The following is a 20930-nucleotide window of genomic DNA, read 5'->3' as shown; positions in this document are numbered from 1 at the left end:
AACCTGCCAAACCAAGCCCGAGAGGACTGCTTCAGCCCATATAATGCCCGCTTCAGTCTGCAAACCTTCCCATGAGTTTTGTCACATGAAAAACCTGGAGGAATCTCCATGTAAACTTCCTCTTTAAGTTCTCCATGAAGAAAAGCATTTTTTTTTACGTCCAATTGCTACAAATCCTAACCCAGATTGACAACATATGACAATAAAACCTAAACAATGTTCAACTTTGCAACTGGGGCAAAAGTCCCCTGGTAGTTGATCCCATAGGTTTGAGTAAACCCCTTGGCCACAAGTCTTGCCTTGTTTCTATCTACTGACACATCCATCTTTTGCTCGACTACAAATATCCATTTACAACCGACTGGTTTCTTGCTCGGAGGAAGAACCACTAACTTCCACGTCTCATTTTTGGATAAGGCTTTCATCTCTTCCATCATGGCTGCTTTCCACTTTGGATTTGCAATTGCCTTTTGCTATTTCTATGAAATAGAAACAGAGGAAAGAGAAGACACAAAGACACTATAGGAAGAAGACAAGGAATCATAGGAAACAACATTGGAGATGGGATTTTGGGTACATGACCTAATGCCTTTACGAACAACAATAGGTAATTCAAGAGAAGGATCCTTACCAGATGGAGTAGCAGGCTCTAGATCAAGGTCTGACGAGTGGAGAAGGGGTACAGTAGTGGTGGTAGTCTCGACTTGCTTTTTGTGCTTAGGGATCCGGGTATAAACTTTATCAACAGGAATCTGACTCACAGGTCTACAAACCAATTGCTCCCCCTGAACAGGAACCGAACTAGAGGCTGGAGTAGAGGCTGGAGGAGATGGCTCCCCCTGAATAGGAACCAGTAGTATAGCAGGCACATCTTTAATACCTAAAGCATGCTCCCCCTGAAGAGATGGTTGTGAATAATACTCTAGGGATTCATGGAAGACAATGTCCATAGTGGCCAAAGTATGCCGGGTAGGAGGGTGATAACACTTGTATCCTTTTTAGGTAGCTGAGTAACCCAAACAGATACACCAAATGCCACGAGGATCAAGCTTGCCATGAGGATGATGGTTACGAGCATAGCAAACACAGCCAAATATCTTCGGTGGAACAACAAAAGAAGAGGAACCCTGGAGAATGTCTGTAGGTGCACGACCATCAAGAACACGGGTAGGCATGCGGTTTATCAAGTAGGCAGCGGTAAGGACAACATCACTCTATTGTTGAGAAGGAACCTGCCGTGCAAACATAATGGCCCGAGCAACTTCCAAGAGATTACGATTCTTTCTTTCAGCCACTCCATTCTGTGCAGGAGTGTTTACACAGTTGGTGATGAAGTTTCCCATTGTCGACCAAATATTTTTGGAACTGACCCTCCATGTATTCTCTGCCATCGTCACTACGTAGAATTTTTAGAGTTGCATTGAATTGGGTCTGAACCATACGATGAAAGCGCTGAAAACATAAAAAAACTTCACTCTTGTGTTGCATCATGTACACCCAGGTGGTACGAGTATAACAATCAATAAAAGTAACAAACCATCTATGACCAGAAATGGATGCACGAGAGGTAGGACCCCACACATCAGTATAAACTAATGCAAAAGGAGAATCACTTATTTTATTCAAAGAAAAATAACTGGAACGAGTCTGTTTGGCTAAAACACAAGCCTCATATAAAAACTCATCCAGTTTACAATCTTTGACTAACTGAGGAAATAAAAAAGCTAAAGTTTGAAGAGGAGGATGGCCGAGCTGACAATGCCATAGGTGGAGATCAGGAGACGAGGCTGAATGTAATTGATGAGCTGGAGATGAAGCTGGTGGAAGAGAAGTCTGACCCGTGTCAAGCAAGTAGAGATCACCATGTACCTTACCACCGCCAATCGTCGTCCCTTTCACAAGACACTGTATGAAAAAACATTAGTAGAAAATGAGGGAACATGCAAAACAGAAGATAATGTAAGGGTAGGACTTAGGAGAGCAGCGAATGGAACCCTTTCCAAATATAGGAGAAAGGGAACCATTAGCCACACGAACAATGTCTTTCCCGGAAGAGGGAGAATACTGTTGAAAAATATGGGAGGAACCAGTCATGTTGTCAGTAGCACCGGATTCTATAATCCAGGGACTGAAGACAGCCGATGCACAATGACTACTGATTGGAATACTTGAAGCAAAGTGAGAACCAGAAGGGGCAGCAGGTGTAGATGCCGGAGCAGGTGAAGCTGGAGAGGTCTTTAACATGCGACGGAAAGCTAGAAGTTCATCCGGAGTGAGACCAATGCCAGTAGAAGGTTCAGCAGTAGTAGTTTCAGTATGATTAGCCTTGGACTTGGACTTCCCATGATCACGTTTCACCTCAAAGTCAGCAGGTTTCCCATGTAATTTCCAGCAAGTAGCCTTAGTGTGATAGGGTTTGTTGCAGTGTTCACACTTCTCCTTGGAGGCAGCATTGCCATCGGGTATGGTAATGGGAGTAGGGCTGGAGCTATCTTGTAAGGCAGATCTATCAACAGTAGAGATGTGCAACATAGCAGCCCTACGAGTCTCCTCAGTATGAATCAAAGTAAAGGACTGCTCTGATGTAGGGAAAGGAGATCGGCTAAGCCCTTGCACACGAATATGATCATATTCAACATTCATGCCTGCCAAGAAGTCATAGACACAAATTTTGTCCACGTGTTTGCGATAGGCAGCAATATCAGCTGCAGTGGAAGGCTGAAAATCTGAGTAGTGATCCAATTGCTGCCATAAACTCTTAAGGACAGCATAGTATGTAGAGACTGACATTTCCTTCTGTGTGGTGTCATGAACCTTCTTTTGAATCTCATACACCTGAGCATCATTCCCTACCTGCCCATAAGTCTCCTTGGCAACACTGCATATTTGATCGGCTATATCCAATAATAATTAATTGCTGGAGAGGTCATGCAAATAGGACATCACCATAGCATTATTGGAAACCCATCGATCCTGAAGAGAACTAGTGTCGGCTGGCTTTGTGTCACTGCCAGTAATATGTCCAGTAAGTCCTCGACCAGCAATGGTCAAATAAATAGATCTGCACCGCATTAAGTAGTTTGTTCCATCGAGTTTAATAGGAGCAAAGGTAAATATTCAGTCCTTGTCTGTCCATCAATCCCAGAAGTAGCAGTTGTAAGATCTGAACCCGTCATTCGAATTTAAAGCTTCCTAATCACAAATGTGAAGGAAGGTAGAGAGCGGTTACTCAAGCTTATCCCCTTTATGTTATCAAAAGCACCAACTGAAGCACAATCAACAAGAAAACCAAGCTTTTTTTCTTGCTGAAAACCTTTGGCCGCCGCTTTGGAGCAGCCTGGCCGTATGGCGAGGCTGCTCTCTGCCTCCCTTCTCCCTTCCCCTTCTCTCTTCCTCCTCCTCCCCCTTTCTCCACTTTTTCTTCCTACGTTCGGTGCCAACAACGCAGATTGAAGCCTCTCGAACAGTAGTCTTGGGTCGCTTGCTTTGTATGGTCGCTGCCTGGCAGGTCGCCTCTTCTGCTAGGCCTGTCGTTCCCTTGAATGCCGGCCTTCTTGGATGTCACACCGTCGGATCTTAGGCTCGTTTTGGCTGCACCCGCTCGGTAGTCGCTTTACTGGCAAGCTTCTCCGACAACTGCTCATTTGGGCCGGCTTCTCTCTCGTTCGTCAGCACCTCTGCTGTTGTCGTCTGCATCATCAATGGTCGCAACTTCCTGCTGGTTCTGCTTTGCTCGCTCGGCCTTCGGCCGTTTCACTGCCAGCTGTAAGGTCGCAGCCTGCAAGGCTGCCTTCTTTGCTTGGCTGGCAGCCCCCTCGCCGTCACCCTCCGCAAGGCCGGCGCCCTCCGTCATGGTGGTCTCCTTCGCTAGGCCAGCTTCTCGTTTTGGCTGTGGCCCTTCGCAAGGCCAGCCCCCTCCGCCTTGGTTGCCTCTGGCCGGTAGTTCCCTGACTTCGTCGTGGCGCCTAGGAAGATGATGTGTTGAGATATGTTGTCTAGGGTTTTGGGGGACCCTACCTAGAATTGTCTATGTTGCCCTTCTTCTTTCTTTGGGCTTCATTGCTCTTGTTTTAGTCCTTGTGGGCTTTTGTGTTGCATTGGACATGCCCGTGTGGGCTTTTGTCACCTTGTTCTTGCTGGGCTTATGGGCTTGTGTTGTAGTCCTAAATGGACTTTCTCTTCCCTTTTGGGGGCTTTAAACATTTTATAATCACCCAAAAAAAAAGAAGACCTGAACCCGACATACTTGCAAAAACCAATCAACAGAACCAACAAGGGATGGATAACTCAACAGAACCAGCTAGGGATCGATGCAGCCAGCCAAAGAGGAACCAGAAAAATAGATTGATATTTGGAGAAATCGATCCAAGGAAGAGAAGACCTGAATTTTGCAAAAAAACTCATAGATGTGGCTGATATTAAGGTCGAGTGCTCCTCTGGTATGAATAGAACTCCCCTAAAAAAATCAGCAAGAGGTGACAACCCTAACCCTAAAATCGATAAGTGTCAGGGTTTTACAAAACCCTGAAAGTTGAGATTGATGTAGGGTAGGGGGTGATGTAGTCCTAGGTAGGAGTAATCCCACTAGGAGCCAGGGTAATAGGTTCACCTAACAAGGCTGGCCAAGTGGGCAGCTTAGGCTAAATAGGGCAAAAATTAGGGTTAAGTTAGGTTTAGGTTAGGGTTGTCTTATATGGTAATGATAGGCAGGTGTAGGGAAGTCTAATGGTATAGGTTTTATGATGTTTGAGTGAATGGAAGTAGGTTAGATGAGTTGGACAGTAAGATAAGGTTATTGGAGACAATTCCTAATGGAGGTAGGAGTGAGGGGTTCTAGGGTTTAGGGTGATGGGGGTTTGATGAAACTTGGATCGAGTGTCAATAATGATGTAAGGGATATATGCTGCAAGTTTGGTTTGAAACTAATGGACAGATTTGAAGTTATGAAGGAATCCTAGTTAGGGTAGGAGTGAGAAGAAGAAGGTTTAAACAGTGTTTAGATTCAAACTTACTGGATCTGAAGAGATCTTCAATGGTAGCAGCTTTGAAGATGAACAATGGGGTCTCCCGATCTACAAGATGCAAGGAGATAAGTAGCAGCCCTCTCGATCTTCACGATACAAGGAGTCGATTAGAGATCCACCAATCCCTTCACCTTGATATTACTCACAAGGTACACTCACGATGGAGCAAAGGCAGCAACAAAGACAGCAAGCATAAAGTTGAGTTTTTATTAATCAAATTCGTATTCAATGCTGGCCTCCCTTACAAACTTACATAGAAGACTCAAAAATAGACTTAGACACTAAAAAGGAATGGCCTAACCCTATCCCTAACCTATTAGGTAACTTAAACTGACTAGGAAACTAGAATACTAAAGGAAATAGACTCAAAACATGGCTGGACTTAAAGAGTCCTAATCCAACCTAACTTACATCACATGACCACTTAACCAAGTCACATGATCACTTAAATTGAACCAATTGGATGCAACCAATTTGAACCTGTTCAATTAAAAAACATAAAAATAAACTAAGTATTGGGCTAATCCCGTATGCAACCTATATACCCCTAGTTTAGGCTTATTAAAGTGGCCTACTACATAGAAAACCCTTGGGATCAAAGACCCAACATATATATATCCCAACTTTAGACTTATTTCTAAAGAAATAAGCCCTATGTGGTGATGAATCTGCATCAACTCTCTCCAGCTTGAAAAATTTGTCCTCGAATTTTGTAGTGATGAGGGGGAAACAACATGTGAGTAGCAACTTTGACCATTCCCAAGCAGAATTCTGGTTGCTTGTAGACTTTAGGGATGTCGTCTTTAAGGCATGGAGCATTCTCTTCAAAGAACCATAGTGGCATAACAAACTCTATGTGCTCTACCTCTTCAAGAACAACATCTTGGATGTCGATGATTTCTTGTGGAGTGTTCTCAATCACCACTTCATCTTCCATGTCATCAGCCTTGTCTACTTTGTTCTCTTCAATGTATACCTCTTCAGTAGAATCTTCTACACTTGTGTTTTGGACCTCCACATCAATTTGATGGCCGAGCTTCTCAATTATGATCTCAACCACTGGTGCAACTTGATCTACTTGAATTTCTTTAGTTATTGGTTCTTGAATCTCTTCAACACAAACTGCCTTAGTAGAATCTTCTGTTGGTACATCTGCCATTGGTGAAACTTCAAACACAATCGATGCTCTTTGCGTTTGAGTTGACATGGTCGGCAGTCCCTATAGTTGTACAGTCGATGTGGTCACCTTTGGTTGTAACTCTTTTAGAGTAAACAAATGGCATAGACGGTGTCGATCAGGTAGGACACACGAGTTGTTTTCAGGTTCAATCCAACCTTATCCCTCGTCCAACCAATTACAACCTGCTGCAATAACGCTCCTTAGAGATGGTACCGGCTTACACCAAGCACCATCATGGTATGAAGAACACTTAAATTCAACAAAGACTTTACCTGTAGGCATGATGCAAATCTCTCCTGATTGGGACAACATATCCACCACGGATTGTAAAATAATGTTGTTACGTCGCCTCTCATCAACAACTAATATGGCTGTGCTCCCATTGGGTAGACGAACTCGGGTCTTGAAAACGAAAGGAAGTGGGTCTTTCGAGGCTTGGTTGGAGCTTCCCTCCGCCATAGCTCTGATACCAATTTGATATAGTCCTAGGTAGGAGTAATCCCACTAGGAGCCAGGGTAATGGGTTCACCTAACAAGGCTGGCCAAGTGGGCAGCTTAGGCTAAATAGGGCAAAAATTAGGGTTAAGTTAGGTTTAGGTTAGGGTTGTCTTATATGGTAATGATAGGCAGGTGTAGGGAAGTCTAATGGTATAGGTTTTATGATGTTTGAGTGAATGGAAGTAGGTTAGATGAGGTAGACAGCAAGATAAGGTTATTGGAGACAATTCCTAATGGAGGTAGGAGTAAGGGGTTCTAGGGTTTAGGGTGATGGGGGTTTGATGAAACTTGGATCGAGTGTCAATAATGATGTAAGGGATATATGCTGCAAGTTTGGTTTGAAACTAATGGACAGATTTGAAGTTATGAAGGAATCCTAGTTAGGGTAGGAGTGAGTAGAAGAAGTTTTAAACAATGTTCAGATTCAAACTTACTGGATCTGAAGAGATCTTCAATGGCAGCAGCTTTGAAGATGAACAGTGGGGTCTCCCGATCTACAAGATGCAAGGAGATAAGTAGCAGCCCTCCCGATCTTCACGATGCAAGGAGTCGATTAGAGATCCACCAATCCCTTCACCTTGATATTACTCACAAGATACACTCACGATGGAGCAAAGGCAGCAACAAAGGCAGCAAGCATAAAGCTGAGTTTTTATTAATCAAATTCGTGGTCAATGCTGGCTTCCCTTACAAACTTATATAGAAGACTCAAAAATAGACTTAGACACTAAAAAGGAATGGCCTAACCCTATCCCTAACCGATTAAATAACTTAAACTGACTAGGAAACTAATACTAAAGGAAATAGACTCAAAACATGGCTGGACTTATAGAGTCCTAATCCAGCCCAACTTATATCACATGACCACTTAACCAAGTCACATGATCACTTAAATTGAACCAATTGGATGCAACCAATTTCAACCGGTTCAATTAAAAAACATAAGAATAAACTAAGTATTGGGCTAATCCCGTATGCAACCTATATACCCCTAGTTTAGGTTCATTAAAGTGGCCTGTTACATAGAAAACCCGTGGGATCAAAGGCCCAACATATATATATCTCAACCCTAGACTTATTTCTAAAGAAATAAGCCCTATTTGGTGATGAATCTGCATCAGGGGGCTTCAATTATTGATAATGACTTATGATAGATGCTGTCCAAGGCTGCCAGAATGGATCTCCAATACGAACAATCAATCTCCTGTGGTGATCGAAACTTGATCTTCAAAAGGGAGAGAATCTCCAAAAATCGCAGAAGAAAGGGAAGCAGCAGCTATCGCAAAAAAGCTCCTTTATTTCATTGATTGAAGAGGTGAGACGGAAGGCAGCAACTAGATCATTCGATCACCTCCTTAGTGCTGCCCTTTAATAAGGGTGGAAAACCAGAAAAAAAAGAGAAGAAGAAGAGAAAGAGAGAAGAAGATGAAGAGAAGGAGAAACAATGGGGGGTTGTTTTGAAACCTAGATCAGATTATATAGCCCTGATGCCATGTTAGCAGAACAATTTAGAATGCAATGCTTGAATGATCAATGTGATCATCAAGCCCTCTTATTTATAACATTGAAAGAATGGACAGAATTACAAATAAACCCCCTCATAGCCGACTCTACTAGCTATGGGGAAAAACCCCAAAATACCCTTCGGGTTACATCACTCAACACAACCATTCCCCCTCCTCCCCACCTGAAAAGAAAGAAAAAAGGATGGGGGGGGGGGGGAAACAAATAAAAAGAAGAAAATGAGATCAGTCTATAAGCTGGACTTGTTAGTGGTGACTTCTGTGTTCTCATTTTCTTACTTTTATTCCTTGGTAAAGTTGCTTCTAACCATAAAAAAGGAGCTACTGATGTTTTTTTTTCTTTCTTTGAGAGCACAGTACACCCAATCAATTTTTTATATATAATTAGATGATTGGATACTCACCAACCTTGGGTGCTTTGATCCTCTACTTTGTACTAAATCACACCACAGGCCTTTCCAACTGATCCTACAATATGGGGCAATGATTGACAATCGCTCCATTGTTCAACTTAAAACTAAATTGTAGTAGAAATCCAAGCCCCTCCTGAAAATAAAGCTTTGACCTGGGAAGTGAGTCATAATTTCTTCCAGGGCATCCCTTTGGATTATTTTGTGAGGTACTGGGCTTTGGTTGTGACATCTAGGGGCACCCCCTCACAGATTCAGCATTCTTGAGTTCCACCCTCCCAATACAGTCATAAAGCTGAATGTAGCCATAAGTTCGGCTGGGAATCCTGGGCCTCACCATATTGGTGGTTTTTTCAGGGACAGTGGGGGGGGGGCACTTTGCGTGTGGTTCTATTGAACATACAGGGAATTGGAGGTAGCATTCCACTGATGTCAAGTCATGAACCGGTTCCTCCAGCCCTTTTTCTTGTGTTGGTGTTCTATATGACCGACATAAGACTCGATTTGCTAGATATTACGGAGGTTCAGTTCTTTTCTGATCCTATTGGCACCTGACTCCACAGCAGAGAAGCTTAAAGCCTTCATTAAAGGAACGGATATCTTGATCTCTAATTGTTGGCTTAACACTATTATTGAGGGAGACTCCATTACAGTGGTTAGGTGGTTGCAAGACCATTCAAAAGTAACTAAGTACAGGAATATGATAAAAAACAGATAATTACAACTTCAAGGAAATGTCTCCGTCACTTGGAGGATGTGGTCAACCAATTTGGAAGCTAATAGCGTCTCCGTGGTCGTTATCTAGTGACTTAGGCTACTGTGTGGTTCTTTAGGACTTGGCTATATATTTCTGTTTAGCAATAAAATATCTTTATTATCTATCCAGAAAAAGAAGAAAAAGGAAAAAAAAGGATCAGTTTTATAACATCTTGAAAGGCATTGGAATCCCATTCAAATGAACCATCCAACTCAACAGGAGAATGAGTAGTGGTGAATTCATCCCCCCTCCCTGATATAATATTGTCAATTTTCAGAAAGACAAAAACCTTTTTGTTTTTTTTCTTTTTCTGGTTAACTAATGAATATAGATTCATCATGGAGACAATTTTCTTTATCCAATGAAGATAGATTCATCACGGTGATGGAAAGTGGAATTCGAAGTTCGCATCCAATATGTTGATTATCCAGAAATATTTATCTTCGTATTACTCGATGTTTGATGGAACTGTTGATTGGGACTCTGGTGTTTTGAGTCTTTTGACAGACACTTGGTTACAAATACTTTAGGAGGTGTTTTCCCTTTATATATTTGGCTGTACACAACGATTGAGAGCTGGATTTTTTGATTGAAATTTAAAGAAAGTGCTTACCGTGTGCTGCCCAGAGCTGGTGCGCAAACCCCTCTCTCTCTCTCTCTGTAATTGATCTCCACTCTCGTCTCAGGTACACTTTCTCATCTCTTCTTTCTTCTCCCTTTTCCTCTCTATTTTTCTTAGTTTTGTATTATCTACCCTGTTCCAGCGACATCTGTGACCAACCATATTGGTCATCGATCTCTGTACCCTCTTTCTTTCAACCTAGGTTTTGGGTCGAAGGAAACCCCTTCTAGGTAACCAAGTTACTGGAATTTCATCCCTGAAATCATCCGCTGCTATTAGATTGAAACCCGTAATCACTGCTGGTCCTGTTTTACCGCCAGTTAATGGTTTCAGCATTGATCACTCTATTGTTAGGTGATGAATGGAACCAATTCTTGTTGTATTCAATAGGGTTTGATGATGTGATTTAGTGTTTAAAGTGCTGAATCGATTGGATTTCATAAGGGAGAGAACTCTCTGTCAAAATGGTTTTTTTTTGTTTTTCCCTGTTGGATTTCATTTCCCTGTTGTAAGGTTGAAGAAGACCTTCATGACAGATTGTTAAATGTCACTATAACCTCTCTTTCCAAAATTAGCCTTTCCATTCTTTTTTATCCTCTTTTCTCTCTTATTTTAATTTTATTCCAAGTCTACCCCTTCTCTTAAATTATAATCCCCTTCATATCCATTCTTCTTTATTATTTTAAATAGCCATATAAGATTCCCCTTGATTACAATTCTGCCACTCAATTATAAACTTCCATTTATTTACAGATTTACCACTAGACTCTTAAACTTGAGTTATCTATTATTCTATTGGGCCCACAAAGACCAAAATAGGGTTTTCGAACCCTGGGATCATGTCAGCAGAGACGAATATTCTGACGGTTACTAACCATGGCAGGTCAATCTCCCATCACAAAACCCGATTTGCACGAGTTATATTGGGAACTGGCTGAGAGTCATCCAGAACTTGTGGGGAATCAACAGAAGATTGAGGGTAGGCTTGACAAGTTCATGAGAGAAATTTAAGGCGTTCTTACTGAGATTCTTGCCTTTATGAAGAGGGCCGAAAAGCGAGATAAAGCAAGACCGTCTACGCCAAATCCTTAGTTTCATACCTTACAAATTCAAGATACACCTCAGAGGCAGCAACCTGATCTAGCTATACCCCAGGATGTCTCACAACAATTTTTTGACATGGTATATCGTATCAAGATAGAGGGTCTAGGGTTTAGTGGTGAAAAGGGGCTAGATGAATTTTTTGATTGGCTTACCAAAGTTGAAAGAGTTTTTTCTTATAAATCCTTTCCGGATGAGAAAAAGTGTGAACTCATCCTCACCAAGTTTATTGGCTATGCATGTTCCTGGTGGGATGACATACTACACTCGAGACTTATTAGATGACTTGGACCCATTGCTAATTGGCAGGTCATGAAGCATATTCTGAACAAGAAGTTCTTCTTTCCTAATTATGAGAAGGTATTATTTCACAAATTGCTCAATTTTCAGCAAGGCAACAAGGATGTGTATACCTACACGATAGAGTTCCACAAGTTGTCTTTTAGTTGTCAATTTCAGGAGAGAGACCAACAACGGGTTTTGAGATATATGAGTGGGTTGAGTATTGAGATTCGATTAGAGGTGGGCAACAATGATTTAAGGTCTGTTCATGCGGCAACTGCTTCATTTAGTTACCTTCAAAAGTGGACATCATAGTAGCCAAATAGTTTTCTTCTCACCTAGAAGGTCCGATGGATTGTTATGTAAGGACTGTAAGGTTATATCAGGGGAGAGTCTAACCACACAACTTAGATTAGTGGTTATCGATATGTGCCTCACTACACATAATCATAAGAAAGGTGAGCTTATTTGCCCTAGGATAAGGTGGTTGAGCTTAAAAGGAGATACTTTGAAATTATTTATTGATGAAGTGGTCAAACAAGGAAAGTGGGACTTTAAGGGAGACACTAATACAAAGTGGAATGAGATGTCTACTTGTATTAAGAAGGTTGCTAAAGATGTCCTAGGTGAATTGAAAGGAAAACGTCATTCTTCTAGAGAGACTTGGTGGTGGGATGATGAGGTTCAAACAACCACTAAGACTAAGAAAGCTAGTTTTAAGACATGGCAAAGGACTAAGGATGTAGAGGATCTACAAAGGTATAAATTTTCTAGAAATGAAGCTAAAAAGGTTGTGGGAAAAGCAAGGGCGAAGAAATATGAAGATCTTTATAACAATCTGAGCACAATGGAAGGGGAAAAAGCTATTTATAAAGTCAGGGAAAGGAAGAGTAGAGATCTCGATCATGTTAGATATATTAAATTGAAGATGGTAAAGTACAAATAAGGGATGAGGATATTAAGAAGAGATGGGAAGGTTATTTCTGCTACCTACTAAATGAAGACCCTTCGAGTAATAGTGCTCCGAAAGACTGCATTATCCATAAAGACACCACATGTCATAGATATATACAAAGAATTAGGGTGTTTGAAGTAAAAGAAGCTTTAAAGAAGATGAAAGTAGGCAAGGTACAAGGCCCAGATGAGATCCCAATAGAAGGGTGGAAGAGCTTAGGAATTTGTGGTTTATCTTGGCTGGCTAACCAAGCTTTTTAAGAAGATTATGAACACCAAGAAAATGCTAGATGAATGGAGGAAAAGCATTGTGGTTCCGATATACAAAAATAAAGATGATATTCAAAACTGCAATAACTATGGAGGCATAAAACTAATGAGTCATACTATGAAATTATGGGAGAGGGTTATTGAAACCCACTTGAAACAAGAAACTACTATTACGGAGAACCAATTTGGTTTTATGCCAGGAAGATCCACAACGGAAGCTATTTACCTTGTTAGGAGATTTATGGAAAGATTTAGAGATTGCAAGAAGGAGCTCCATATGGACTTCATTGACCTAGAAAAAGCTTATGACAAAGTCCTTAGAGAGTTAATTTGGCAAGTACTAGAGAAGAGAAGTGTTTCAAGTAAATATGTGGACATAATTAAAGATATGTATGATGGTGCGGTGCCAAGTGTACGAACTGTAGGGGGCTAAGGTAGTGAATTCCCAATTACAATTGGGTTACATCAAGGATGAGCTTTAAGCCATTATTTGTTTGAGCTTGTCATGGATGATTTAACCAGAGACATTCAAGATGATGTTCCTTGGTATATGGTTTTTGCTAATGATATTGTTTTGGTGGATGAGGTAAAAGTAGGGATTAACACCAAGTTAGAGTTATGAAGATCAACTTTAGAGTCAAAATTTTTTAAGATAAGTAAAACAAAGACGGAGTTTCTGGTGTGTAACTTTGGTTACACTAGGACAAATAATGAGGTGGTGAAAATTGATGAGAGGGAGATTCCGTAAAGTGATTATTTTAGGTATCTTGGCTCAATCATAAATAAAGAGGGTGATATAGAAGATGATGTTTCACAGAATTAAAATAGCATGGATAAAGTGAAGAGGTGCGTTTGAAGTGTTGTGTGATCGGCGTGTTCCTTCAAAACTTAAAGGAAAATTTTATAGGACAGTCATACAACTGGCTATGATGTATGGTGTGGAATGTTGGGCAGTTAAGAAGCATTATATAGATAAAATCAATGTAGCGAAGATGAGGAAGTTGAGATGGAGTGGAAAAACTAGGAAGGATAAAGTAAGCAATGATGAAATTAGAGCTGGTTTGAGAGTAGCTCTGATACATGATAAGCTATGAGAAAGTCATTTGAGATGGCATGGCCATGTTCAACGGAGGCCTTTGGATGCTCTAGTATGGAGGAGTGATTTGATTTAGACTAAAGGAACTAATAGAGCCAGGGGCTAACAGAAAGACACCTCGTACTATGATTGAATCCCACAACAATACTGGGCTGGTTTTGGGGCCTTGTTCCTGCGGCTACATATGGAACTTTGATCTTAGAGCGTGAGTCGCTAATAATATTTTAATGAGAGATCGGAGCCACAGAATTTCTTTGAAAATTTCAAGACTCCGATATCCGAGACCAGCGGCATCGAAAGGCTCTGACCCCCAGATCTGCGCGCGACACTTTCTATAGCATAGAGCACCTTCTGATCCCCGATGACGTTATCGTCACTAAGGAGACGACGAAAAAAGGACGCCTAGGCGCTGTAAGCGACCTCCGCAATACACCACACAAGAAAATGGTGGCAGATGATATATTGCGAACAAAAGCCAAGATGAGAGGTACCCCTGGGATGTCCACATTTAAAGACATGATATCCTTTCTTGAGTCACTCAGAGCTTGAAGCATCTTTCTACCACATCAGGTTGAGTCTGGAAAGCTTCATTTTTGGGCAGAGCAATGCAGGGGCAAGATCAGATGTGTTTGATGTAGTTTGATCTCAAGATCAATGTCTTGGATTTGTATTTGTTAATTCATGGCCTTATATTACCATGGGCCCAAATGATACAATGCTTTTTAAATTAGAAGTAGATTAGTTTTTCAATTATTTGTGAGGCCATGTATGGGGGCCATTTGAAGACTTTAAATGGCTGTTTATAGGTTTCCTGAATTTCAGGAAACTTATCATCTCAGCTTACCCATTAGGTCCTTATTTTCAGCAACCTTTCATGTGGAGACTCGTCTCCTTAAAACAGATCATGGGATTAGTTTTGCAGCCATATCTCTTTATTTATTTATTGTTGAGGTGTACTTTATTTTGTTTTAGTCATTATGACAATTTAGAACTTATCTTTTTTAGCCTAAGGCTGGAAGAAAGAGTTAGTGTTAGTTTGGGTTGTTTTTTCTTTATTATTTAATTGTGGTTGAGACTATTTAAGAGTCCATGTCAGTATTATTTATATATACATGTAAAGGCTATGAGCCTCCCTACGAATTGATGAATGGAAACTAGTTGATTTAGTTTTAGGGGTTGTTGCGCCCACCCCCCCCAAAAAAAAAAAAAAAAAAAACCGCACTATTTTTCTTTCCCCACCATGAGCATATCCTATGCATCACTGGGCTTATTGAGACCTGCAACCTTGGATTTGGGACTCCAAACTGACTCTAATTAAAGATACCAATTCAGAATTGCTGCATCAGTTACTTTATGCTTTGTTATTTCTATTTTACTATCTTTATATTAATAATGGTAGTTAACTAAAAAAGTATTTTTATTTGATAAGGATATCCATCAACGAGAAAAAAAATGAAAAATGGGATCGAAATATTATATCCAGTAATCATTGGTGATCTAGATACATTCAAAGTGTTTACTTGATGCTTAATGGGATTGAAAATTTAAATGATTTGGGACAGGGGGTGCAAACTTGGTTTCCGATACTGAGTCCTTGGGTATGAATGTTCGGACAGTCTCATGGCTTCTCCAAGATGACCTGCTCTTCAATTTTAGTTTTATTTCTAAGTTATTTTGAACAAAAACTCAAAAAAATAGGCTGAGTGGACTCATCTTAGTCAAAACAGATGAATTAGGACTTGTTTAGATCCACAGGTAGCTGGATCAATTGCTGAACATAGTCTCTAGCTGAGTACTTGGTTTATGACGTAATTTTTTTCTTTCCACTTCTTATTTTAATGCCCTTTTGGAATAGTAGCTTATAAGTGATTGCAATTATTTTGAAAGGTAAAGCGTAAGTACAGATTAGCACCAACCTCGATTTTCTTAGAGGGAAGAAGAATAAGCTCTGGGTTGCCACTCATTGAGGGAAGACAGAAAGATTCAGAAAAAGATGATGTGAAGACATTTACTAGATCCCAGGTAGATGCAGAGCTGGCCAAGATGCGACACATGACTGCAAAAGAGGCTGCTGCTGCTGCTGCGCGGGCAGTTGCGGAGGCAGAAGCGGCCATGGCTGAAGCTGAGGAGGCAACAGGAGAGGCAGAGGCGGCAGAAGCTGATGCAGAAGCAGCACAAGCCTTTGCTGAGGCAGCAATGATGACCTTGAATGGCAGAAACTTCTCAAATCTGGTAAAATTCTACTTTCATGTGTGTGTGTGTGTGTGGATTTGGTATTCACTCTATGAAGTAGTTTATAAAGAAGAAGAAAATTTTATTGACTTAATTAACAAGTATGATAGTGTATCTATTGGTTGCAAAAGGGTTTCAAGTTGGTATAATGATGTAATAAGGATATGTTCGTCGAAACATAGTTGTCAAGGCGTCGCCTAGGCATCCAGGCGCCTTGGTCGCCGAGGCGGGTGCCTTGGTTGCTTTGCATCCAGGTCCCTTCCAATGCCTTGGTTCACCTAGACGTGTGCCAACTATTGTCGAAACTGTAGCTAGTGCCCCTCCTCTTTTTTGAATGAAAAAGAACTGTAGCTAGTGTTACAACAATCATGGAAGACTTCAGTACATTTTCAACGTAGGAGTCTCGCACCAAGGTCAGCATTGAGACCCTACCTCTTGGCATTAGTTTGTGGATGATACAATTTTGATTGATGAGAGTATGCACTTAGGATAGGGGAGGTGCCAAGATAGATTTATGGAGGAATGCTTCAGAATTTAATGTTTCAAGATAAGAGGATTAAAGTGATTTTAGTCATTTGGTCCGTCATTTGTTTACACGATGTGACTGCACTCCATTTATTTATTTATTATGACTTGGCTGATATTGATTTTAAGGAATTACTTGGAGTTTTTTGAAAGAGTATGGATGCAAACAAGGGAGGTGGCAATGATAATGATCTTTAGAAAGTGGTTGTTTCTGTAGTTAAATGAAGTTTACCAAAAAAAAAGTAGTTAAATGAAGAATCATGTCTGTTGTTTCCTTTGAAAACAAGAGTTCTTTGAAAGGAGCAACATTTGGGATGTAAATAGAGATGATGGGAGCTGATATAGGCATATCCAACTTTGAATCCATTTGTTATGACCAATACCAGAATCTGATTCAATATCCATTGGATGGTTGAGATTGAAGAGCAATTCAAATTCACGGGGATACCAGATATTTGAACAAGATCCTATATTGATATCAGATAAAACAAGGTATCTAAAGAAGAGATGCTAGAGTACATTAGTAACAAATAAATCCTTTGTATGTAAAATGACTCGAGAGATTTTGGGGATAAAGACCAATCGCAAGGCATGAGACGACTCAAAAAGCATTTGATCATGATCAACTTTGGAAACCTACTTGGGTATTGAGCAATTACCTGTATGAAGTAAATTCCTTGCAATGGATAGTTGCAACTCTGGAAAATGCAATCCTATAAAATTTTTCTTACATAGTCATATAATATATAAGGATATGGATAATCGATATATATATATATTTCGGAATTGACATGAGGCCTGGGACCTAATTCTAATTAGTATCTTTCTTATTGGAACTTCAATTGGAATATTAATTTAGGAGCACAACATTTGGGATGTAAACAGGAAGGGTGGAGCTGATATAGGCAGATCCAACTTTGAATTCATTTGTTATGACCAATACCAGAATCTGATTCAGTATCCCATTGGATGGTTGAGATTGAAAAGCAAATTCATATTCACTGAAATACCAGATATTTGAACAAGATCCTATATAGATATCAGATAATTAAAAATGATTTTTTTTCTAGGAAAAATTACAAAATTTGATATTTAGTATTTAAGGAAAAATGATTTTAAAGTGAAAATTGCTATTAAATTACATCTGTTCCTAAATTTGGAGCCAGTTATCTATTGCAATTTGCAACTACAAAGTCTTGAGCAAGTTATTAGGAAAAACAATTTGACAAAAAACAAAAAAATATAAACCAGTAGAGCAAGAACTCCATGCTTACTGCAACCCTAAATCCTTGTAACTATTGAATGCAGATCTGGCTAGAGTTTACTTACTGTCACAAATTTGAAAAATAAAGAGTAAACAAGAGATTAGAGCAATGGGAGTTTTTTTGGGGAGAGAGAGAGTTTTAATTAAGTGTGGGTTGGGCGACATTGTGGTTTGGTCGGCTTCCCCTAATGGCCTCTTTTGCTCCAAATCAGCCCGGGATCTCATCAGAGTTCGTGGCTCCCTGTCCCCTTGGCGCAAATTGGTTTGGTTCAAGCTCCATATCCCTCGGCATAGTTTCTCTGTTTGGCGTGCCCTTTCGAACTGCCTCCCAACATTGTCCTTTTTGATTCATTGCCACATTCCAATCTCTTCGACTTGCTGCCTTTGTTTGAATGCCCGAGGATATGGATCACCTTTTCTTTGCTTGCTCCTTCTCCATCATTTGGAAAGGCATTCTCTCTAAATGTTGGCCCAGTTCTTGACGGATCCTCCCTTTCCAGAGAGAGTGGATTTGGATGGATATGACCTTTGGGGGTTCATCGCTTTGCGATATTGTGGGTAAAGTTGCTTTGGAGCCGCCAACAACCACATTTGGATGGAACACAACCTCAGAAAATGGTCTTTCCAATCCAGGTCTTGCCAGCTGATTTGGGAATCTATTGCTTTTGGTAATAGAAGCAAGCTTTTGTCCTATTCTAAGAAATGTTTAGATACCCCAAGGAACAAGCATATTGTTGTATCCTGGGGCCTTCCGTCCTCCCTCCTGCAGCCCTGTCTATAAAGGCTAGTAGCTTTTGTTATTTTCTCCTTCCTCCTCTTGGGGCCCCTCTGTTCTCGCTTCTTTTGGTAATGATATTTATCCATCCAAAAAAATATATCTGGGCAGGGCATGAAGAAGAAGAAAATGCAGGAAGTCTGTGGGTATTAAAATATTCCATTTGGGCTTAGGATTTTTTCCTCTTTTTTTATTTATTTATTTATTTTATAGAATAAGAGAAAGGAATGGATATGTTCTAGGTTTAGAAACTCTGATTTTTAGTTTCATGTGTAATATTTTCTTTAGTAGTTGACACTGATATTGAATTTGATATTAAATGGAGTGGAATAGCGGATAGAGCTCTCCTAAAATTTGTATTTGATAACTTTATGGACATTAATAAAAAAAAAGAAAAAGCTGAGTCTGTAGGAATCTGATTATCCAGATAAATATCCGCATAAATTTGTACAAACTTGAATCGGATTCAGATTTTTGGCCTGCCCAATTACAACCATTAGGAGATTATTTGAAGGAGGCAGTTTTCCTTCACCCACGGTCTAGGGAGAATCCCTTGATCGAGGGGTTCGGATGGTGTGCAAAGTATCAGGGAATAATTGGGGGGAGGGGTTGTTATCGACTTCATACCATAGGGAGCAGAGCATTTATGACTCTAGATGGGTCATGGGTGTACATTTCATTCACCCACGGTGGAAGAAAACTTTCTCCTTATTTGGATATAAAACCCAAGGTGTCCAAAGCATGTGTTGGTATTGGCATGGTTTGAAAACCCAGCAAAATTGTGATGGAGATTTCGAGGTGGCCGAGTCGAAACACAGTAAGATCAGAGAAACAACACTGTTGGGTTTTGCCAAAATTTGACCCTATAATGCCCTGTTTCAGCTGTGCCTGGTCGAAATTTCGACCAAACTCGAGCTATTTCGCCCCTTTTCTCTGTGTGAAGAAGGAAAACCCATATTTCGGCCTGATTTTTGCCACTTCACCTCTACACACTTCCGGATACGGTACTGGGGTTGCCATGTCACTCCAACGATGTGTTTGCTGCATATTGGTGAAGATCTGACCATATTCAACAGTTCTCAAAAATGAATTTTTGTAAAAAATATGATGGATTTTCCCAAAAGTTGGTGATGAAATTTTATATGTTAAGACATTGGAGCCCGATTTGTTTTCCTGTTTATATTGTATTTTTTATTTTTCTGGTTTCAAAAATGGATTTTTCTACAACAAAAATGTGAAAAAAAATTAGGGATAATATCAATTGAATGGGGCTCAATTTTATATATGTTAAATACCGTTGGCCGATCTACAACCTCATAGAATTAGATTGTTTTTTCTGTTGGTAATTATTATTTTATAATTCAAAATTAAGAAAGAATTGAAAAAATAAGGAAGAATAAAGAAGAAAAAAAAAAAATCAGTTTTGGTTTGGCAAAAAAATGAAAACCATGAAAGTAATTTCAGCGTGTTTTGAAGAGCATAAGTGCTTATTTTGTTGTACCATATGTGCTTTTGTTGTATTAGGCCAATATTTCTCTTAAATGAAAATTATTTTTAATCAAGATAAAAATAAAAAATCTTAAGGGAAAAATATTAAGTAGCTACATTGTTGTCTTAGTTGATGTGCCTCAATTAATAATGGCTTGTATTTTTCATGTAACAGTACGATGGTGAGATAATGGCTGCCCAAGGAGGAGATGCCGGTGGTGGAGACATAGCATGGAACCATGGAGTGCCAATTGGAGGTGACAAGAGAAAAACACAATGTAATTATTGTGGTAAGAAGATCATGGGAGGTGGGGCCACTAGACTGAAACAACATTTGGCTGGGAATGGTAAAGATGTGGTCACATGCCCTATGGTTCCTGTGGAGATTTCTAGGGCCATAGCTAAAGTCATGAGGGGAGGGAGGAGGGTAGAAAAAGGGAAGGCGAGGGTGCAATTTGAGGAGACAATTCTAGCGACCCAATTAGGAGAGGGGGATGGTGATGACAGTGATGATAACATGACAGTGCCTGACGACATGTTCCGCCTCCAGTTGTGAGCGAAACTGGAGTACATTTCCGCTCAATCACTCCAAGAGGAGATGGAACCGATTGGTTTCTCAACATCTGGCAGACTTGGTGTATGTGCACTATAATGTGAGGCTAAAGATGTAGGAGGTACGCATGGGTATGGACAACAATAGGGACCCGTTCAAGCTCATAGAGATTTTCGAGGTGGAGTCAAAGGAAGAGGATCCATTGGAGTGAGTGAAGGATAGAGGTGGCTTGGTGATGGATCATGCTAGGGGTAGGCATAACCCCCAGATAGCCAGTCAGATGAGTGTTGATGTGGATGAGTTTATGGCTTCAGAGGATCGCATACACTCATAGACACCCCGACCGTTTGAGCCCCTCCGGGCAAGGATGATGAGG

At 40.4% G+C, this 20930-nt stretch overlaps 1 protein-coding gene across 2 annotated transcripts in view; it reads left to right on the top strand.

Moving 5' to 3' along the window:
• LOC122658258 (telomere repeat-binding factor 1-like) overlaps positions 1-20629 on the top strand; it is a 30818-nt gene extending 10189 nt beyond the window's left edge. Inside the window, exons 5-6 of one of the 2 annotated variants that reach the window (XM_043853180.1) lie at positions 15605-15949; positions 20177-20629. In XM_043853180.1, the coding sequence (XP_043709115.1) occupies positions 15605-15949; positions 20177-20557 (726 nt within the window). In that variant the 3' untranslated portion in view covers positions 20558-20629. The remainder of the gene's footprint in view (positions 1-15604; positions 15950-20176) is intronic. The other variant, XM_043853178.1, reaches the window with a different exon arrangement.
• The last annotated feature ends 301 nt before the right edge of the window (positions 20630-20930 follow it).

Source organism: Telopea speciosissima, chromosome 4 (assembly GCF_018873765.1).
Source record: "Telopea speciosissima isolate NSW1024214 ecotype Mountain lineage chromosome 4, Tspe_v1, whole genome shotgun sequence".
NCBI lineage: Eukaryota > Viridiplantae > Streptophyta > Magnoliopsida > Proteales > Proteaceae > Telopea > Telopea speciosissima.
The sequence above is the reverse complement of the archived record's forward strand: the minus strand, read 5'-3'. Positions and strand labels throughout refer to the sequence as shown.